Source organism: Electrona antarctica, assembly GCF_951216825.1.
Source record: "Electrona antarctica genome assembly, chromosome: 10".
NCBI classification, from domain to species: Eukaryota; Metazoa; Chordata; class Actinopteri; order Myctophiformes; family Myctophidae; genus Electrona; species Electrona antarctica.
This window is the reverse complement of record NC_136791.1, coordinates 33,227,899-33,249,690: the sequence shown is the minus strand read 5'-3', so window position 1 is coordinate 33,249,690 and position 21,792 is coordinate 33,227,899. Positions and strand designations below refer to the sequence as shown.

Below are 21,792 nucleotides of genomic sequence, written 5' to 3'. Positions count from 1 at the left end.
CTTAGAGCTTTAAACCTGTACATCTGCTATTTTTGAAAAGTCACTTACAATAAGCAGACATGGCAACACTGTACACCACGCTCCACTGCTCTACATCCCATACGTCAGAGGGGCGCCAGCTCGCCTTGTGATGGGCTAGTTGGTTGTCAGGCAACCGCCTATCTATGAAGTTCATTCAACCTAACCCGGAAAGAAGCAAGTGAGCAAAATAAATCAACATGGGGACTCGTCTGAAGGTGAGATTTGTAGAAAGTCTTTGTTTTTGTTCTTGTTCTTTCATATCAATGAATATCTGATCTGAAGGACTTTCATTTGCACGCTTGTCTGCTGTATTATTGCCCTCTCCCTACGCTCATTCTGTAGCTCCGAGATAGCTACAGAATGAGCGTAGGGAGAGGGCACATATGGGGCTAGACCAGAGCTATGAAGATGTTTACATAGATTGTGTGTGTGTGTGTGTGTGTGTGTGTGTGTGTGTGTGTGTGTGTGTGTGTGTGTGTGTGTGTGTGTGTGTGTGTCGTATAGGTGTTGGGCGTATTTAAAGCTTTGCACAGAACCAGGCTGGCTGTGTTCAAGGATGATCCTAGAGCACTGGAAGGTAAGAAAGTCATATAGCTGGTTCTGCAGTTCACTAATGCAGAGTTATATCAATAATATGTAACTTCAGCCTCGTTTTCCTACATCAAACGTTTGACAAACTTGTGTTTACCTTCACGAAGCTTCAAGGTTAAAAGTCAATGAGGGGTTCAAGGAAAACAAAACTGAAACTAATGAAGAAAACATCAGAAAGGTATAGTATAATTTAGGGTGTAGTGATTGATTGATTATTGTATGAACAGTTTGCAGAATGGGTACAGTTCAAGGAAAGTACAGATCAATACAAAATCTGCTAGAGGATAAGCACTGAGACTTGTTTACATACTGTAAGGGTGACAAGGGTCCTCCATTTTCAAGGACCCTTGAAAACATTTAAAGACATACAAATATACCCTTCTATACAAAAATAAATCATATACACGGTTAGAAGAAAATGAAAACATGTACAGTATAGAAAGAATATAAGTATAGAAAGAAACATGACCTAATGCATAATTAAAAGGTTTGAGAACCACTTATCTAAATTTGGTACTGTAATAATAATCTGTATCATCTTTGTAGTCTTTTTAAGAACCCATCTTCCTGCTGCTTTCAGATGATCAAGATGGGCTCAAATGTGGAGATTGTTCTTCGAGAGACCGTCATACAAGTGGAGCATGTAGCAAAGGATAGGATATGTAGGTTTTCTTTCCTCTTTTGACTTGTATACACACATTTGATATGGTATCTATTACTGTACAATTCTTCTCTTCTAACATATTTTTGTTCTTGCAGTGCTTCGACCCAGAGAAAGCCTTCTACTAGAAAATGTACCGTATTGTGACCAGCCCAGGCCAGGCTGGACTGGGTCAAAACCAGCCCAGCCCTGCCAGACCGGTCCACCACAATCAGCACGCAGATAGCAGATACTCTACCGCCCGCTCCGTCAAGGCACGCACAAACAAGCCCTAATAGAAAGTCATGGACAGGACAAGGCCTTTCATCTTTGTCAAAATATCAGTACACTCGGCGAGTCGGTGTGTAAAGGATCCACCTAAAATAATAATTTTATGAGTTGAAGGAACACTAGTTCTGTAACCTGACTCTGCCAGATGGGGGTGGTATTGACTTCACAAGTTCACAATAGGTGAAACAAATGTGATTAATGTGAAGCAATCATCTTTTCCATCTGGCAGAGTCCGTTTAAGAGTTGTCACCACACACACAAAATCTGTAAGAGCTACACTTATTGAAGATTTCCTGTCATAGTTAGATTGTCATGTGTATATTTATCTGTGGTATTGATCTGACTAGGCGCTCATAAGAAAATGTGTGCTTTTTGCTGCTTTATATTGCTTTGTATTGTTTTCTGATTATCAAATGTACTTTTAAACTGCCCTGTCTGGTTTTATTTGTTGTTTAAATTGTCCTGTCCTGGGATAGAATAGAAGGCAACAAGGCCATTGAAACCCAGCACTATAAGGAGTCCTAATTCATGTAATTCTTATTCCTATGTCTGAGTCCCAGTAGCAGTTATGAACAATTCTATATTATTTATACAGTATAACAACTAATAAAATAAAAATGACAACGTAGATTAATTTTGTATTTATTTTCCATATAGTTTGGTACTTTACAAAGTCATAGGAAGGGGATTTTAAAGTGTACTCTACAACACAAGGGATTATTTACAGACAGCTTTTGCATTGCTTCTCTATGTAGAATAATGTGAATAAAACACTGTATGAAGTCTCTAATGCATTATAAAACAAAATATATATATAATTATATACAATTATAATGCATTATCTGCTTATACAGTAGCTATAATTATAGCTATAAGCATGCATATATAATTATTTTAAACCAACAAAGCATTTTATAATGGCTTATAAGGTTGAGTAGAAATCTGCTTATAAATGTAATTACAGTTACAAACACTCATAATGAGGCCGCCTGGCCATAATTCTTTATAGCAATTAGCAATACTTGCCTTATATGCTTGTTAACTGCACTACTTGACCTTTAAGTCCTTATATTATAAGTGTACCCTTGCATCAACGTTATTCGAAGATTACCGGTATATGGTATGTTACATTTTGCCAAAATAACTAATGTTCACATTGTGAACTTTCACCAATAAGTGTTCATCCTTTTTCTTCCCCCAAAATGCCCCTCAAAATGTCCATAGAACATTGTGGAAAAACAGTTTTGTAAATATTTGCAACAATCCTGTACCTTTCAGTATAATCTCGACTGTCACATGCATATCTATGGTCACATGTAGATACAGACGCACCTCAACTCCAGTCCACAAGGCGGCGAAGTCGTGAACCGTCCGCTATGAATGAAGCAAGCTACTATAGTACTTACACGTCATCAGCCTGCGGCGGCGTTGCTAAGGCAACGTTTATTTTGGTTTTCTCGCCATTGCATGGTAGCTATGATGACGAGAGAATATTAGCTGGAATGCCAAAGCTAAGGTAAGATTCTCGGACACAATTATTTTGTTAAGTAGTTTCGATGCCGGAATATTAATTAAACAATATCTTTCTCGCACTTCAGCACAGACACGTTATGGGAGCTGGCCGCCGCGGAGGTGCACACTAGGGAGAATGGTACCAGAGAGGAAGATGGAGGAGAACCTGTTAGCGAGAGGACCGTGTTCCTGATGGGGAGTAAGGCTGGGGTAGGATAACAACTACATACTGTACATTACATCACAGACATGGTAAACACACATACAGTGTATTAATCTGTACCTCGATCTGTCACTGTGCTAACTGTTAATAGTTAGCACAGTGTATTCAATCAATCATGCCTTACACATCACACTCACATTGACATTTTTCTAATGGAAGCACACACTTTCTTCCCCTTTCCAGGGTAAAACTTCCATTCTCCTCCGGTGTCTTGAGAGGTGAGTGCAGGGGACGTGTCAGAAGGATGGATCAAAGTTAGTCCAGATCATGGCACGCATTTGTATGAAAGTTTCTGGTATGTGATCTACAACTAGTAGAACAAGGTTTTGAGGGGGTATAAAGATAAGACAGGTGTCACGAGAAACAAGTGGTTTGAGGAAACACAGACAGTCTCCTTCCTGGCTATGCAAGTATACATGTTTAAAGTACTTAACGATTTAAGCCCTATATTATAATTTGACTATCTAAGCTGATTTTTTTAAATTTTTTAAACATTAACAAAGTTGTGAAAATGTTGCCCAAAATAGGAACGCCAGGGTAAAGTTGACATTATCACAGGTGCTCTGGTGGCGCAGTGGTAAAGTAACTGCCCACCACCGCAGACGGTTCAAATCCACACCGGCACATTCAGCTTGAGCGACTGTCAACAATTGAGCAGTTGAGACGGCTACTCTGTGTCTTTCCTTCACCTTTTGTTTTCTCTATTCAGAGATGAACCGTCGAAGCCTACCCTTGCATTGGAATACACTTTCGGAAGACGGGCTCGAGGACACAACACAGTAAGTTATTCCAAAACATGATCTTCAACCATGCATAGAATACTATGGAAGCCGCTTTGAGGTTTCCGAATACTTACGGCAGCATCACAATCTTCTGCTTTAGACAGCTGGACGATAGGCTTTATTGGGACAACAAGGAAGTGAGTAGGTGCTTGAGGGGTAACATCATGGAAGGCTATACACTGAAAAACAAAAAAGGACAAACTGTCTTTATCAGAACAATCTGGAAGCAGGATGCACTGGATTTAATCATGGAGCCATTTGCAACGTCATTGGGTGTCCACTCACTGCACTGCCACATAATGGCTCTAGGTGTCTTTAACACTAAACAAAGGCAAGGAATCACAAAACACTTGTTTTTAATGTTTTTCAGCCATGAATTTCTACGTGTAATTACAATTTCTATGTAATAATAAATAATAATATTTTTTTGAGACAATCTCCAATGTGCAATTTCCAAGGCTGATTTAGTGAATAATTTAAAAAGAAAAGAATGTGTGAAGCAGCCCCACCATCTGTACAATCAGTGTAATTAAATGTGAATAAACTTAAGATAAGTGCATACCTAAACTTAGTTAAGAAACCTGCAGCCTCTGTAGGTTAAGATTTAAATCAATTTGATCTATGACCCAACCTCTAAAAACAAGTTTAATTATTTTTTCAAACATTATATGGTTATTTAAACAGTTATTCCAAAGGCAAAGACCCAAATACAAGGTAAAGTTGTTCTGCAACTTAAGCTAGTACAGACTGACACTGACACCAGGCTGATTTATACGGGCTCGTACGACGGTTTCGCTCACCCAAAATAGCCAATCTACAAGCTCATAACGCGTCTCAATGCGACGCGTTATGAGCTTGTAGATCAGCTATTTTCTGGAACGGTGCACTGTGCAGAACTGGGCTACAACAAGGCTATAAATTAGGCTAACATAATAACGGCGAGCCAGCCAGCGAGCCATGGGTGGTCCTGGTCCGTTTCTCAGTCATTATTGCTTGCTTCGTTAAATTACATACGTTTGTGTGTACAGCGTGGTATATAATGCAGCATACGTACATACCTGATCATCTTCGTAGAATATCTTTGCAGGAATTTCCTTGCGTATGATTTTGCCGAATATCGTGTCTCCACCCGGCTGAGCAACCTGCGCTTTAGCAATTTCATCAGCCATGTTGGCGCTGACTGGACTGTACTGTCTGACTGTCAAACTCACACACTATGCACCAGTGTTGCCAGATTTGGATAAAAACAAGCCCTAAAGAAGCGACTGCGTCACACTTTAAACCTTAGAGCTTTAAACCTGTACATCTGCTATTTTTGAAAAGTCACTTACAATAAGCAGACATGGCAACACTGTACACCACGCTCCACTGCTCTACATCCCATACGTCAGAGGGGCGCCAGCTCGCCTTGTGATGGGCTAGTTGGTTGTCAGGCAACCGCCTATCTATGAAGTTCATTCAACCTAACCCGGAAAGAAGCAAGTGAGCAAAATAAATCAACATGGGGACTCGTCTGAAGGTGAGATTTGTAGAAAGTCTTTGTTTTTGTTCTTGTTCTTTCATATCAATGAATATCTGATCTGAAGGACTTTCATTTGCACGCTTGTCTGCTGTATTATTGCCCTCTCCCTACGCTCATTCTGTAGCTCCGAGATAGCTACAGAATGAGCGTAGGGAGAGGGCACATATGGGGCTAGACCAGAGCTATGAAGATGTTTACATAGATTGTGTGTGTGTGTGTGTGTGTGTGTGTGTGTGTGTGTGTGTGTGTGTGTGTGTGTGTGTGTGTGTGTGTGTGTGTGTGTGTGTCGTATAGGTGTTGGGCGTATTTAAAGCTTTGCACAGAACCAGGCTGGCTGTGTTCAAGGATGATCCTAGAGCACTGGAAGGTAAGAAAGTCATATAGCTGGTTCTGCAGTTCACTAATGCAGAGTTATATCAATAATATGTAACTTCAGCCTCGTTTTCCTACATCAAACGTTTGACAAACTTGTGTTTACCTTCACGAAGCTTCAAGGTTAAAAGTCAATGAGGGGTTCAAGGAAAACAAAACTGAAACTAATGAAGAAAACATCAGAAAGGTATAGTATAATTTAGGGTGTAGTGATTGATTGATTATTGTATGAACAGTTTGCAGAATGGGTACAGTTCAAGGAAAGTACAGATCAATACAAAATCTGCTAGAGGATAAGCACTGAGACTTGTTTACATACTGTAAGGGTGACAAGGGTCCTCCATTTTCAAGGACCCTTGAAAACATTTAAAGACATACAAATATACCCTTCTATACAAAAATAAATCATATACACGGTTAGAAGAAAATGAAAACATGTACAGTATAGAAAGAATATAAGTATAGAAAGAAACATGACCTAATGCATAATTAAAAGGTTTGAGAACCACTTATCTAAATTTGGTACTGTAATAATAATCTGTATCATCTTTGTAGTCTTTTTAAGAACCCATCTTCCTGCTGCTTTCAGATGATCAAGATGGGCTCAAATGTGGAGATTGTTCTTCGAGAGACCGTCATACAAGTGGAGCATGTAGCAAAGGATAGGATATGTAGGTTTTCTTTCCTCTTTTGACTTGTATACACACATTTGATATGGTATCTATTACTGTACAATTCTTCTCTTCTAACATATTTTTGTTCTTGCAGTGCTTCGACCCAGAGAAAGCCTTCTACTAGAAAATGTACCGTATTGTGACCAGCCCAGGCCAGGCTGGACTGGGTCAAAACCAGCCCAGCCCTGCCAGACCGGTCCACCACAATCAGCACGCAGATAGCAGATACTCTACCGCCCGCTCCGTCAAGGCACGCACAAACAAGCCCTAATAGAAAGTCATGGACAGGACAAGGCCTTTCATCTTTGTCAAAATATCAGTACACTCGGCGAGTCGGTGTGTAAAGGATCCACCTAAAATAATAATTTTATGAGTTGAAGGAACACTAGTTCTGTAACCTGACTCTGCCAGATGGGGGTGGTATTGACTTCACAAGTTCACAATAGGTGAAACAAATGTGATTAATGTGAAGCAATCATCTTTTCCATCTGGCAGAGTCCGTTTAAGAGTTGTCACCACACACACAAAATCTGTAAGAGCTACACTTATTGAAGATTTCCTGTCATAGTTAGATTGTCATGTGTATATTTATCTGTGGTATTGATCTGACTAGGCGCTCATAAGAAAATGTGTGCTTTTTGCTGCTTTATATTGCTTTGTATTGTTTTCTGATTATCAAATGTACTTTTAAACTGCCCTGTCTGGTTTTATTTGTTGTTTAAATTGTCCTGTCCTGGGATAGAATAGAAGGCAACAAGGCCATTGAAACCCAGCACTATAAGGAGTCCTAATTCATGTAATTCTTATTCCTATGTCTGAGTCCCAGTAGCAGTTATGAACAATTCTATATTATTTATACAGTATAACAACTAATAAAATAAAAATGACAACGTAGATTAATTTTGTATTTATTTTCCATATAGTTTGGTACTTTACAAAGTCATAGGAAGGGGATTTTAAAGTGTACTCTACAACACAAGGGATTATTTACAGACAGCTTTTGCATTGCTTCTCTATGTAGAATAATGTGAATAAAACACTGTATGAAGTCTCTAATGCATTATAAAACAAAATATATATATAATTATATACAATTATAATGCATTATCTGCTTATACAGTAGCTATAATTATAGCTATAAGCATGCATATATAATTATTTTAAACCAACAAAGCATTTTATAATGGCTTATAAGGTTGAGTAGAAATCTGCTTATAAATGTAATTACAGTTACAAACACTCATAATGAGGCCGCCTGGCCATAATTCTTTATAGCAATTAGCAATACTTGCCTTATATGCTTGTTAACTGCACTACTTGACCTTTAAGTCCTTATATTATAAGTGTACCCTTGCATCAACGTTATTCGAAGATTACCGGTATATGGTATGTTACATTTTGCCAAAATAACTAATGTTCACATTGTGAACTTTCACCAATAAGTGTTCATCCTTTTTCTTCCCCCAAAATGCCCCTCAAAATGTCCATAGAACATTGTGGAAAAACAGTTTTGTAAATATTTGCAACAATCCTGTACCTTTCAGTATAATCTCGACTGTCACATGCATATCTATGGTCACATGTAGATACAGACGCACCTCAACTCCAGTCCACAAGGCGGCGAAGTCGTGAACCGTCCGCTATGAATGAAGCAAGCTACTATAGTACTTACACGTCATCAGCCTGCGGCGGCGTTGCTAAGGCAACGTTTATTTTGGTTTTCTCGCCATTGCATGGTAGCTATGATGACGAGAGAATATTAGCTGGAATGCCAAAGCTAAGGTAAGATTCTCGGACACAATTATTTTGTTAAGTAGTTTCGATGCCGGAATATTAATTAAACAATATCTTTCTCGCACTTCAGCACAGACACGTTATGGGAGCTGGCCGCCGCGGAGGTGCACACTAGGGAGAATGGTACCAGAGAGGAAGATGGAGGAGAACCTGTTAGCGAGAGGACCGTGTTCCTGATGGGGAGTAAGGCTGGGGTAGGATAACAACTACATACTGTACATTACATCACAGACATGGTAAACACACATACAGTGTATTAATCTGTACCTCGATCTGTCACTGTGCTAACTGTTAATAGTTAGCACAGTGTATTCAATCAATCATGCCTTACACATCACACTCACATTGACATTTTTCTAATGGAAGCACACACTTTCTTCCCCTTTCCAGGGTAAAACTTCCATTCTCCTCCGGTGTCTTGAGAGGTGAGTGCAGGGGACGTGTCAGAAGGATGGATCAAAGTTAGTCCAGATCATGGCACGCATTTGTATGAAAGTTTCTGGTATGTGATCTACAACTAGTAGAACAAGGTTTTGAGGGGGTATAAAGATAAGACAGGTGTCACGAGAAACAAGTGGTTTGAGGAAACACAGACAGTCTCCTTCCTGGCTATGCAAGTATACATGTTTAAAGTACTTAACGATTTAAGCCCTATATTATAATTTGACTATCTAAGCTGATTTTTTTAAATTTTTTAAACATTAACAAAGTTGTGAAAATGTTGCCCAAAATAGGAACGCCAGGGTAAAGTTGACATTATCACAGGTGCTCTGGTGGCGCAGTGGTAAAGTAACTGCCCACCACCGCAGACGGTTCAAATCCACACCGGCACATTCAGCTTGAGCGACTGTCAACAATTGAGCAGTTGAGACGGCTACTCTGTGTCTTTCCTTCACCTTTTGTTTTCTCTATTCAGAGATGAACCGTCGAAGCCTACCCTTGCATTGGAATACACTTTCGGAAGACGGGCTCGAGGACACAACACAGTAAGTTATTCCAAAACATGATCTTCAACCATGCATAGAATACTATGGAAGAGGACCTAGCGTTTCAGCTAGTTATGACGAGATCCCCATCTAGTGGGTACGTCACATGATGTGGATTTTGTGTGCTTATATATGTCGTTAGCCTGGTAAACCATCCCGGTGAACACCCCTTCTTCAGTGGAGTACAACAAATGGTCATTCTCAATATTTACTGTCTATATTCTTAATTAATTCTCTATTATCTCTTGTTTATAGATATTATGTGGAACACATAGCTTGGTGGGGAAATGTAGCACAACTGCACATGAATGAGCACACCTTTGTTTAAATAGTCTGACAGCAAGGTGATCTCTGTCTTTCAGCCCAAAGATATAGCCCACATTTGGGAGCTGGGAGGGGGCACATCCCTTTCAGACCTGGTCCAGATCCCCATCTCAACAAATAATATCAGGTAGACCACAAGCACACTCTCTCGTGTCCTGATGACTTATACTGCTATTTTAAGAGTAATACACACTACAAGATGAGATAGTCCATGATGATGTGGTGTGTTGTGTGTAAAATGGATGCGTTTCTGTGCACGCTATAGTGTAAGCACGTCTTTCTGGAGACCAACCCGGAAGCTACTCCCACAATATTGTTTTCCTGAGAAAACACAATCATCTCTATAAAGATATTATGCATGCTTTTATCAGATTTCAAAAATGTGCCTGTGTTTATACACGATATTATTAAATTATACAGCGCATTTAAATAATTTCTTCTGACAGCTTTATGTTGGAAAAACGTAGATTTTTGTTGTAGGCTACTTGGGAGGTTTAGTTGTGAGCATATTGTGCAGTGGTGGAGTATTTCCAATGTTCAATATGTTTATTTCTACTCCATTACATCTCAGAGGGCAATATTGTAACTACAAGTATTTGAAATCTTGAGTTACTTGTTACTTTGTAGAGTTTAATTTAAAACATGCATTAACCACTTCATCCCTATTTATACTTCGGCCAAATAGCGATCTACAAGCTCTGACCACGTTGCGATGCCACGCGTTGTGAGCTTGTGCTATTGCGGTATTGATACTGTATTGGTACTTTAAGTATAACATCTCAGTACCTCTTCCACCACTGGTATTGTGCAACATCCCTGACAGGGGACTGTGTGACAAGTTCAACTTTGGGTTTATTCTACTACAGTACAAGTCCATTTCCCTGTGTTTCCCAGGACATTGTCAGTCATTCTAATCCTGGACCTGTCTAAGCCCAATGCCCTGTGGTCCACCGCTGAAAGGCTGCTACTAGAGGCACAAACCCAGGTGCAGAAGGCCTTCTCCCAGGTGGAGCGAGTAAGAAAGGTCCAGGGTGGAGGCAAGCAGCAGGCCTCTGTCCAGCCAGCAGCACGTGTCTTACCTAAAGACTATCCGGTAAGACCTCAGCTCTTCATGGATTCATTTGATTTGATTTGATTTGATTGCTAGACTCCATCACCAAGAACATAGCCATACATCAATAATACGTCATTTGAAAGGCTAATACAATTTGAATTAAGTACTGTCAAATAAAATACAAGTACATATCCACATAGTTTGGTTGTGCATGAACAAACAAGGATATGTGGTCACATTTCCACCAGCCAAGTGTTTGGAATAATTCACCCTTATTGGATGAATTTTCTGTTTACACAGATGGTTCTACTGTGTTATGAAACATATCCTGTGAGTTGTGTTATGATTGCACAAACTATTTCTTATTCATAGTGTGATTTGTGTTATTGCATTCATAGTGCTCCCTAGTGGTCAATTGGAAAATCTTTCCACAAGTTATCAAGGCAAATCCTTGATAATCATGAGCTAAGTATTTTTGAATAACTGACATAGCGGTATGACTGGTGAATGACTCAAGGTAGTCTAGGTCTAGGATCTAGGATGACACTGAGAATGCTTGTATGTTGAGCGCACTGTGACTCCATCCACAGGACAGAGAACTGATCAACCCCTTCCCCATTCCTCTGCTCATCATCGGCAGCAAATATGACCTCTTTCAGGTGGGCTACACACTGTGGACTCACTCATTCTCCACATCACTTATTGCACACACATTTTCACTCAGTTGGTTTTCATAAGACATCGAGATGGGAAATACCACTTCATCATCACATAGTAGGGATGGGACGTTATGAAAAGTACATGTCACGATTATTGTGGCAAAAATAATTTAGATTAACGATATAGTGATAATCAAAATATGCGTAAAACTTAAAATGCCACTTTTGTTGAACCCTCAGCATCCCTATTCTGGGGGAATACCAAAAATAGCCGACGCAACACATTGTGAGCTTTAGACCATGCTATTTTTAGCAAATCTATTTGTGTAGAGTGAAATAACAGCGTTCCAAATGTGCTATTTACAGGTCCATTTTATCAAGTATAGAGTGGTTACGAAAAAAGAAAAGAAGAATCGCTTTGTGGGTCCTTTATGTAGAAAACTGCAGGCAGGTGCTCTTTGGAGAGGGTTTCAATAATACAGCACACAAGTTCTTTAAAAGTTCTATACCTTTGAGTAAAGATCAATGTGGAAGGTGGTGAACTTTAAAGAGGATCCAAGGCAGCTCTGTGCAGTTGAGGTATAAAAATCCTTTATTTCATTAGATTAAAAAAAAACAAGGGCTAAAAAAAACGACCAACGCGTTTTGGCCTGCATGGGCCTTTATCAGGGTCAACTAGAGGCTGGTTAACCACTCCCCCTTGAAAACATTTCATGGGGAGTGGTTAACCGGGCTAGGGTAAAATGGTACTGAATTCGCAGCACAACAAAAGTAATGAACGATTGTTATTGTCCCGTCACACGGTGGTCATTTTGTGCTTACTTCACACTCATTTAGCCTTTTGGGCCATGAGTTTGTCTTTAGAACTACTTGACCATGCTGACACATGACACATTTTCTATCTTGTTTGCAGGAATCTGACTCAGAGAAGAGGAAAGTGGTCAGTAAGACCTTACGCTTTCTCGCCCACTACTACGCAGCATCTCTAATAGTAAGTGTATTCATTTGCATATAAAACATCCAACATTGAGCACCTCTTCTGTCAATTATGACAATGCAAATTGCTTCCGCTTATCAACGTACACTCCAGTCACTCCATCCATTTGAACAGCCGCCATCTTTTCTCATTGTCCTGATTTCTTCTTCAATCTCACAGTCTTGTCTTGTCTTTTCTTTAGTTTACCAGCATCAAGTCAGAGACCCTGATGTCTAAAACCAAGACCTTCTTCTCCCACCTGGCCTTTGGTCAAGAAAGAGGGTATGAGGATCATAACTCACATACTGCACCAATCATCATCATAACCTTTATTTCAACCTAGAGTACTCAGAGAGAAAATAGACAATCTACAAGTTCAAATTTAATTTGACATTATATGTTCACCTATGACATTCCGAAAATAAGGACACCAGTTTTTTTATGTAAAAAAAGAAGGAAAAAAAAGTGAATGAACTCTAAATCACTCACTAACTTAATTTGCAAGAAAGAAAAAACATGATAAAGGCAAAGCTAACACATGCTTTGTAAAATCTGACTGTGTATAGAGAGAGTAGACTTTTGACCCCTCTCACCTCTCACCTGTGGGGACATGGACCCAAACAATGTCATGTTGACCTCACACTTTCCTATCCTTACCAAATGTCCTCGCTAAATGTCACTTTTTGAGGGGCGGTAGCCCCATCTATTCCCAGCTTTGTCTGTTTGTACCACAGAAATTATTTGATTGGCTGAGCACGGAATGTGATGTATGATGGTGATGTATGATTATAAGAGCGCCCCTCACTTGACTTGGGTTTTCATGTTTTCAACCATACTGAGCTGGGTGTGTTTCTGTGTGTTTGTTTTATCAGTAAGGTTGTGTCATGTGACACCAGCAAGCCTCTCATCATACCTGCTGGTTCTGACTCTCTCAGCCAGATAGGTGAGCACAGTGTCTCCCTGTGGCCAAAGTTAGCATTGCAGCTGCTGTGAGTCTGTATGTGTGTTCATTGTTCAAACACAGTGGCCCCTTTTCCACTGGGGTTGAACCGATTCCGTTCTTTTTTTCCTGCCTAATTTTGAACCAAATTAATTGGTTTAGATTGATTCGGAACTGGAACCAAAAAATACTACTTATTGCCCTGAAGTGGGAACCAAAGTGGGCGTGTCACTATTCAGGTTGGTATTATAATTTATAATACTAATAACTTTAACTTATATAGTCCTTTCAAGAAACCCAAGGACACTTTATAATTCACAAAAATAAACAAACAAACTAATTGCCAAAAGCATGAGTAAACAAATGTCTCTTCAGTGCAGACTTGAAAGAGTCCAATGTTTGCATCTGGCGAATCTCCAAGGGAGAGAGCTCCAAAGAGCAGTAGCTGCCATATAGAAAGCTTTATCGCAGAGGGTCCGCTTTTAGCCGTGATGGATGGTGAGGAACTCCATATCTGAAGACCTCAGGTTCCGCTCAGGGGTTTAGTCTTTGAGGAGGTCTGACAGATACCGTGGGGCTAGGTTAGGGCATGGAGAGCTTTGTAGGTGAGGAGGAGCAGTTTGTACATGATCCAGAAGTGATGTAGACCATAATACATTTTATCATAATTTTATCATAAATAAAGAACGGAACCAGTTCTAGAACCAACGTTATTTTGGTGGAAAAGGGGCCAGACTGTCATGAAATTGGAAAATACTTCACTATATGAATTCAAGGTGATGTGTTGTTCTACTACCAGGTTCTCCACCTAGCAGCGATGTGGACATTACATCTCTGCACGCCAGAAACCCACTAGACCTCTGGAAGAAGGTCTATGAGCATGTCTTCCCCCCGGAGGTGAGTCTTACTCAAGATCTCTCCCCTTGACCGGCACAGTACCCCACCTGACGCCCAGGAGCAGTAGATGTTTAGCTTCACACTGAAGACGAGACTGAATTCAGGTGGTTCCAAATATGCAGATGTATGTACGATCATCTCATAGACATGACAAAAGTAATGTTCAAGTAAAGGTCACCCAGGGGGTCATCAGGGGCTTTTATTTCAGAATAATTTTAACTGTTGTTTGAGCAGTGAGTACGACCTGTATGAATGAGGCATCACCAAATGAATAGCATGATTACAGTCACACTTTCGGATCATTTATTCATCTTGCTCCCGGTGTGCTCACCTTTCTTCCTATGTAACCAGCACATATTCATAAAAACAACTACGTTACAAAGGCCCTCATAGATTGATTACTTCCTCTTCCGTGTTAGACACAGACAGATACATCCTATACATGTATTTCAATGTCTAATCTCTAATCTATATCTGTGTGACTAATGCACATTCCAACAATAGCTCATGAAAGCAAGTGAATTATCTGTGTGTTTCTGTTGTCATGTGTCCAGAGCACCAGTGAATGATCTGTGTGTTTCTGTTATGTGTCCAGAGCACCAGTGAATGATCTGTGTGTTTCTGTTGTCATGTGTCCAGAGCACCAGTGAATGATCTGTGTGTTTCTGTTGTCATGTGTCCAGAGCACCAGTGCACGCCTGGAGCTGAAGGATCCAGCCAAGGACTCTCAGTACATAGAGCCACAGATCGATGCCATGAGAGCACAGAAAGACCAGGTAAATCAATACAAGTCACTTACTGTGCTGCATTGACAAGGACATTGCATGAACAGCACTGTAAAAGGGAAACTATGATATAAAAGTATATAAACTAAAGATGAATTGTCAGCATTTAATTGGGTCACAAACAGACTGGTATTTCATTGATTAAGAAGTTACTTTACATTTATCCTTTTACCTTTAATGGCCCAATGACCTCACATTGACTCATAGGTTTAGAAAAATAAAGAAATACGACAAAGAACCGATTAGACTTGAGCACACTGCTGGCAACGGAATTCTCCCTGTGCGATCAGTAAAGGTCTATCTAAGTTGTCTTCCCTGCATGTCATCTGACTTGTTATGAGAGCGCTGTCCCATAGTAACCCTTTGTCCTGCATGTAGTAAAGGTCCGGTTATGGTATGATTTTTAATGGGCGGTAATATAACTCATGGCCTTGAGGCAAGGCAAAACCTCTCTGCCTATCTACTGTAGGTGTCTGGAAGGCTCCCTGGCACAGTTACCTTTTCCCATCGTACAAACTCATCGTACTTGATGTTATCAGTCTCTGACTCTCACCTAGTACCCATACTGTACCGTGGAGTGAAGGGCTAAAGGTTTATGCCAATTCTAATATAGAGAATAAGCCTTGCACAGACCTAAACACATGTCTAGATACAGTAGCTTGCAAATTGGTATCTTCTACCTGCCCAGGCTGCCCTTACCTCCCAATAGAATGTTATGGCAAAGCGAACATTTGGCACATTTCAGGCTTTGCCCACCTGCCCCTGGCAGGTAAATGAAACTTTCGGGCAGGTGGAGTTTGCTTTCAGGTAGCCCGACAGGGCAAGTGCTCATTTGAGAGGGGACGTAACCATCTATAAACGCAACACATTTCAGATCAGAAACCTAAAATGAATGTATGTTGAGCAAATTGTCTTGCTCAATGTGCTAACAAGTCACATAAGGTGAATAGTTTTATACTTGCTATGCATTGGGTCATTTGGGGAAACAAACGAGGTGCCCTGCCAAGCCTTTAATGCCCCAGTATACATGTTGGATTAATATTTGACTGTCCTGCTTTAGATAGAGCCGACACCTTGGACCAATATACATTTTATTGGTGTTGAATAATAAATAAGATGTTTTGGGCCACTGACCTAGACATGTGACTAACTTTACATTTGTTTGTCCAGGTCAAACCTTGTTTATAATGATAGTGACAATGTTGGACATGGTGATGTATTGATTAGATTATGCAGCTACATCATATAATTCCCAATAATTCTCTTAACCCCCTTTTCTGCCCAATTTAGTCATTATGCCAATTAATTCCTCCCCACACACGGACACTGACTGACACACTTGTTCGTCAGTCACTGCTGTTGTATCCTACTGACTCACCTGCCAGTGAGGAGCAACCACCGGGAGGACGTAGGGCCTTCGTCCTACTCCTCCGGCCCAACACTCCCTGCTGACAGGTGCCAGAGCATGTGCAATGACCAATTTCATCCTCCGCGCCCGGCTTCCATGGTTCCCTCCCTGAACACGGGCCAATTGTGTTTGCATAGACGGCCGACAAAGCTGGATGCACGACCGGTGTCTTCCCTTTAACCTGTTCTTTAACATATTTATTTTAAATCTTACAACTCTCTTTCTAAAAAAAATATAACAAATCTATGTTAGCCTGTGCTGAACTATTGCTACTGCCATTTAGCTATGTATGAGTTAAAAGTCAGATTCCAGTCATTTAATTCAAATAAAACCACAGGTTTATGATTGAATTTGTCCCTTTTACCTCAAATCTTTTCTACTTGATGTATGTTTGTCTTGTGTTTAAAGGTCTCTCACTCTCTCTCTCTCTCTCTCTCTCTCTCTCTCTCTCTCTCTCTCTCTCTCTCTCTCTCTCTCAGGAACTGGAGCAGTATAAGAGGGATGCAGCCAAGTCATGGAAAGGACTGGAACTTGAGAGCTAACAGTTAAATCTGCTTTATTATTGCTCACATTTACACTGTTCATTCTTAAAATGTATAGAAATTTATATTACAAATATTGTTGAACATGTACCACTACCAAGCAATTTGTAGGTAAATGTTACAATCTACTTAACAGATTGCCTTTTTTTTAAATGTACATGAATATTTAATGTGCTCTACAAAAAATAACCCTGTCTACAGAGATCCTGGTTCAAACATCACAACATAAGCAGCTATACAGATGTTATACTATATCATATCATAATATGCAACTCATTCCAAATTAATGGTTGTATGGGTTTACACTTAACTTTTCCATCAAAGGATTTCAAGACTGTGGCTTTTGGACTAAGCTGACAGTGATTTGTATTATTCTTAACTTGATCTCATGGTTATCTCAATTATGCCCTGTAAAAGTAAGGAAATTAACCTCACGTCACCAGACTTTACACCTAGGAGGAAAGCCTGGTCTGTGTTTCTAAATCGCCTGTGTGACCGGATGATAAAATAATAAAATAATAAAAACCTTGGCGTCGCTTTGTTTTGGTCCCCCCACCCCTCCCATAGAGTTATGGTCCCCCCCTGTTTGTTTTTAGTCTTGCCAGTCGCTACGAGTTGGAATAAAAGATGGTTATACCAAACAAACTATTCCAAGAAGGACTTAACCCATTTAGGCCTGACGTCGAAATAAAAAAAAACATTCGCTCTGAAAGAATATATATTCAAAGATTTGTGCTGTATTTTTACAAATTTTCAAAAATATCTGACCTACAAGCTTGTAGCGTGCCACTCGGTGGCGTGCTATGAGCTTGTAGATCTGCTATTTTTCAATAGCTAAAGTATAACATAATGCTTAGTTAAAACACCAAAAGGGGTTCCCGTCCAGAATGGGTATAGAAACTTGTCGGATTCATAGGCCACATCAATGCATTTATTGGGTAGGCCCTAAAATTATGACGCAGGGAATTATTTTGGGTAATTCTGAATCCGGTTTGGGGGTTCCGGCCTGATGACTACAAACTAGAATACAACATGACGTAAGTTATCATCTGCTTCCGACCAGATCATAAACCCCAAATTCTTTGCCTCCTAGGCTATAGGGTTGAGTGCAAACATTGTTTGTGAAATGGAATGTTACTGACCTTTTTGTTAATGAAAATCTCTAAATCAGCAGCAGCATCTTCAATATTATTACTAAGGTGCAGTAACCTACCAGTCTGTCAAGGATAACATTTGGATAGATTATTCTTATTCACAATAGTGCAGTGATATTCAAACTATTCAAATCATTAAGGTTAGGGTTAATTTAATCCAGGGGTTCTCAACCCGTGGGTCGCGACCCCTAAGGGGTCGCCAAATTATTGTGGGGGGTCCCCAAATTATTTTTTATTTTTGCAACTGAATGGCTGGGAAATGGAAGTACACATAGTACATGCATAAACTTTTATTAATGATTATATCTGGTTTCAGTATTCATTTATGATATAGTTTCTCTAATATTAGGGTTATTTTTGCAGTCAGTTTGTATTGGGGGTGGGGAGGGGGGGCGGGGCGGGGGTCGCGAGACATGGCCAAAGCATTTCCTTGGGTCCCCAGCAAAAAACGATGAGAATCATTCACTTGTGTTATCAAACTCTTAAAGGTGCTGTAAGAGAATATTTCGCTTAATAACTTAAACCCCAGCCTTATTCTGGGGGAACATTACCAAAAAAAATACCCGATCTACAACTCACATTGCAATGCTATTTTTGGCAAAGAAAGCATTAAAAGAATAGTCTTGTGGAGCAGTGGTTCCCAAAGTGGGCCCCAGGGGTCCTTGAGGGAGTTCCAGGGGGTCCCCAGCTAAATGATAGTTTGGAACCAAATGGACCCTTACAGGTCTGTAACTCCGAGAGTGTACAAATGGAACCAAATGGACCCGTTTGGAATCCATTTGGTTCCATTTGTAGGCCTACACAAAATTAACATTGATTTTACAATATAAATTTGACCACCCAGAGATAGAAATGGCATTCAATGGGGGTCCGTAGACTAATGCACTGGGGGGTCCTTGAAATTAAACGAGTTGAGAATCACTGCTAGAGCAACAACTAGAGCGTAACGATCTTCTCTTATGGGGGTTAGGGTTAGGTTTCTGGTTTAAAGGACCACTTCACCACTTTTCAACCTATCTTCATATAATTGGTCCTCACTAATAATCATGAAAAAATGGTGCAATTCTTTTCTACTCGGCCTGTGTCTCATAGGAGGGCTGTGGGAAGTTCAGAAACCCGTCCACCAGTGACATCATCGATGGGGAATACAAGCTAATAGAAACTGCAGGCTTTCTAGTCCTGAAAAGTTGCAATGCGAAAATGGATGCCATCGTTCTCACGATAATGAAAATCTAAATTTTTTTTGTAAAAAAATCTTGTTTAAAAAAAATCTGCCTAATGATGATGTCACTGGTGGACGGGTTTCTGAACTGCCCACAGCCCTCCTATGAGACACAGACTGAGTAGAAAATAATCGTGCCATTTTATCATGATTATTAGTGAGGACCTATTCAGCCCAGTATCACAATTAAAAGTCAAACCTCGACTTTTTGACAGACCCCGGGAAAAGTCACCGTTTGACTTTTCAAAAGTCAAATACTGACTTTTCTCAAGGGGGCGCTGTTTTTTCTTTGTCTTGTCAATATTAAACCGAACGGGGATAAAAACGGTTAAAACACGTGGATTTAATGCAACATAACGCACGTCACTCGCCACCCTAACAATCCTGGGAATATAATGATAATATTGAATATTTTTCAATTAGTATTGTTTGAGACCGAGAGTTTTGATTAACATTTCCGACTCCATGACGTCATGTCAGATTACTTCTGTCTGCCTGCCTGTCTGTCTATCTGTCTATCTATCTAACCGTGTGCTTGTCTACTATTCCGGCACTTTAATGAGTCATTTATGAAGGTTTCCAACGGAAATATATTATTATTATTTGTATTATTATTATTGCGTGACTCCATTTTGGATTGCGTCATGACGTCACTGGACGTCCGTCCACTTCCATGCAACGTCTACAGGCACTCTATTATGCTCCAGCTTCCTGCATCCGGATCTGAACGTAAACAAACCGTTTCCGTATCCGCTCTCTAAATAGACTCAGATTTGTTTGTTTTATGGCTGTTAATAATTCATTTATTTACTATATATAATGTACGTTTAATTTGTTATGTCAAATCTGATCGGAGTTGGTCAATCACTTTTGTTATTGTAATTATTTTACCTCTCGAGAAATAGTGCTATTTACGTCACTACCTGTCGGTCTACAATAACAATAGTGACGTGATGTTTCAGGTAAGGGCGGCTCCGTTCTTTTGGCAAATCTAGAACTTCCTGCCAGAGAGCTAGCAAATTTAAGACATCCGGTTGCTTTCAGAATAAAAGCGTGGTTAATTAAATAATTATTACATTACATTATTAGTATTGTTATTACATTACAGTTATTGTGAAGACACACATTATGTTTCTGTGTAAAAATAAGTAATTAAATAACGTAAAAAAGTTATCTAAATGGATAAATGCCCAAGTCCATGCACTGGAGTGCCCAAGTCCATTCACTGGAGTGCATGGACTTAATAAAGTGGATGCTGGACAAAATCCCTGCTATGTTTCGACTAGTGTGACATATGCACGCGTCCGGGGAGACCTCCTCTAGAACACCACACTGTCCGCTAAGCAGCAGAGGTGTAAAACAAAAATTGGCACCAGGTCACAGGTAAAAAAACATAAAAAAACTTCCCATTTCCAGACTACAGTGGACTAAAGTGGACGCTGGACAAAGATCCCTGCTATGTTTCGACTAGTGTGACATACGCACGCGTCCGGGGAGACCTCCTCTAGAACACCACACTGTCCGCTAAGCAGCAGAGGTGTAAAACAAAAATTGGCACCAGGTCACAGGTAAAAAAACATAAAAAAACTTCCCATTTCCAGACTACAGTGGACTACAGTGGACTAAAGTGGACGCTGGACAAGAATCCCTGCTATGTTTCGACTAGTGTGACATATGCACGCGTCCGGGGAGACCTCCTCTACAACACCACACTGTCCGCTAAGCAGCAGAGGTGTAAAACAAAAATTGGCACCAGATCAGATGTAAAAAAAACCTTAAAAAAACTTCCCATTTCCAGACTACAGTGGACTAAAGTGGACACTGGACAAAAATCCCTGCTATGTTTCGACTAGTGTGACATACGCACGCGTCCGGGGAGACCTCCTCTAGAACACCACACTGTCCGCTAAGCAGCAGAGGTGTAAAACAAAAATTGGCACCAGGTCACAGGTAAAAAAACATAAAAAAACTTCCCATTTCCAGACTACAGTGGACTAAAGTGGACGCTGGACAAAAATCCCTGCTATGTTTCGACTAGTGTGACATACGCACGCGTCCGGGGAGACCTCCTCTACAACACCACACTGTCCGCTAAGCAGCAGAGGTGTAAAACAAAAATTGGCACCAGGTCACAGGTCAAAAAACATAAAAAAAACTTCCCATTTCCAGACTACAGTGGACTAAAGTGGACGCTGGACAAAAATCCCTGCTATGTTTCGACTAGTGTGACATATGCACGCATCCGGGGAGACCTCCTCTACAACACCACACTGTCCGCTAAGCAGCAGAGGTGTAAAACAAAAATTGGCACCAGGTCAGATGTAAAAAAAAAACTTAAAAAAACTTCCCTTTTCCAGACTACAGTGGACTAAAGTGGACACTGGACAAAAATCCCTGCTATGTTTCGACTAGTGTGACATACG

The 21,792-nt window shown here is 40.2% G+C and overlaps 4 protein-coding genes across 7 annotated transcripts; 3 read left to right on the top strand and 1 right to left on the bottom strand.

Annotated features, from left to right (window-relative positions):
• The first annotated feature begins 150 nt into the window (after positions 1 to 150).
• On the top strand, positions 151 to 2,201 carry LOC306930977 (complex III assembly factor LYRM7-like). The gene is made up of 5 exons (XM_079512122.1): positions 151 to 236; positions 526 to 598; positions 720 to 790; positions 1,193 to 1,274; positions 1,372 to 2,201. The coding sequence occupies exons 1-5, from the start codon at positions 219 to 221 to the stop codon at positions 1,497 to 1,499; spliced, it is 372 nt and encodes a 123-aa protein (XP_079368248.1). The 5' UTR covers positions 151 to 218; the 3' UTR covers positions 1,500 to 2,201.
• A 1,366-nt stretch (positions 2,202 to 3,567) lies between these two features.
• Positions 3,568 to 5,375, bottom strand: LOC306931390 (adenosine 5'-monophosphoramidase HINT1-like). The gene is made up of 3 exons (XM_079512772.1): positions 5,119 to 5,375; positions 4,135 to 4,239; positions 3,568 to 3,588 (listed from the first exon to the last, which is right to left on the bottom strand). Exons 1-3 carry the CDS (start codon positions 5,227 to 5,229, stop codon positions 3,583 to 3,585), a joined length of 222 nt encoding a protein of 73 aa, XP_079368898.1. The 5' UTR covers positions 5,230 to 5,375; the 3' UTR covers positions 3,568 to 3,582.
• A 118-nt stretch (positions 5,376 to 5,493) lies between these two features.
• Positions 5,494 to 6,863, top strand: LOC306931392 (complex III assembly factor LYRM7-like). Its single transcript, XM_079512774.1, has 5 exons — positions 5,494 to 5,579; positions 5,877 to 5,949; positions 6,071 to 6,141; positions 6,544 to 6,625; positions 6,723 to 6,863. The coding sequence occupies exons 1-5, from the start codon at positions 5,562 to 5,564 to the stop codon at positions 6,848 to 6,850; spliced, it is 372 nt and encodes a 123-aa protein (XP_079368900.1). The 5' UTR covers positions 5,494 to 5,561; the 3' UTR covers positions 6,851 to 6,863.
• Positions 6,864 to 8,282: 1,419 nt separating this feature from the next.
• LOC306931140 (cytoplasmic dynein 2 light intermediate chain 1-like) lies at positions 8,283 to 17,514 on the top strand. Of its 4 annotated transcripts, none has more exons than XM_079512345.1 (13): positions 8,283 to 8,410; positions 8,493 to 8,616; positions 8,813 to 8,847; positions 9,339 to 9,408; positions 9,771 to 9,859; positions 10,627 to 10,825; positions 11,377 to 11,445; positions 12,359 to 12,385; positions 12,624 to 12,703; positions 13,294 to 13,364; positions 14,161 to 14,258; positions 14,942 to 15,034; positions 16,931 to 17,514. In XM_079512345.1, the coding sequence occupies exons 1-13, from the start codon at positions 8,397 to 8,399 to the stop codon at positions 16,991 to 16,993; spliced, it is 1,032 nt and encodes a 343-aa protein (XP_079368471.1). In that variant the 5' UTR covers positions 8,283 to 8,396; the 3' UTR covers positions 16,994 to 17,514. The 4 variants fall into 4 exon arrangements, with proteins under 4 accessions (XP_079368471.1, XP_079368470.1, XP_079368472.1 ...); XM_079512344.1 differs by having other exon boundaries at positions 12,359 to 12,436; XM_079512346.1 differs by lacking the exon at positions 12,359 to 12,385.
• Positions 17,515 to 21,792: the final 4,278 nt, after the last annotated feature.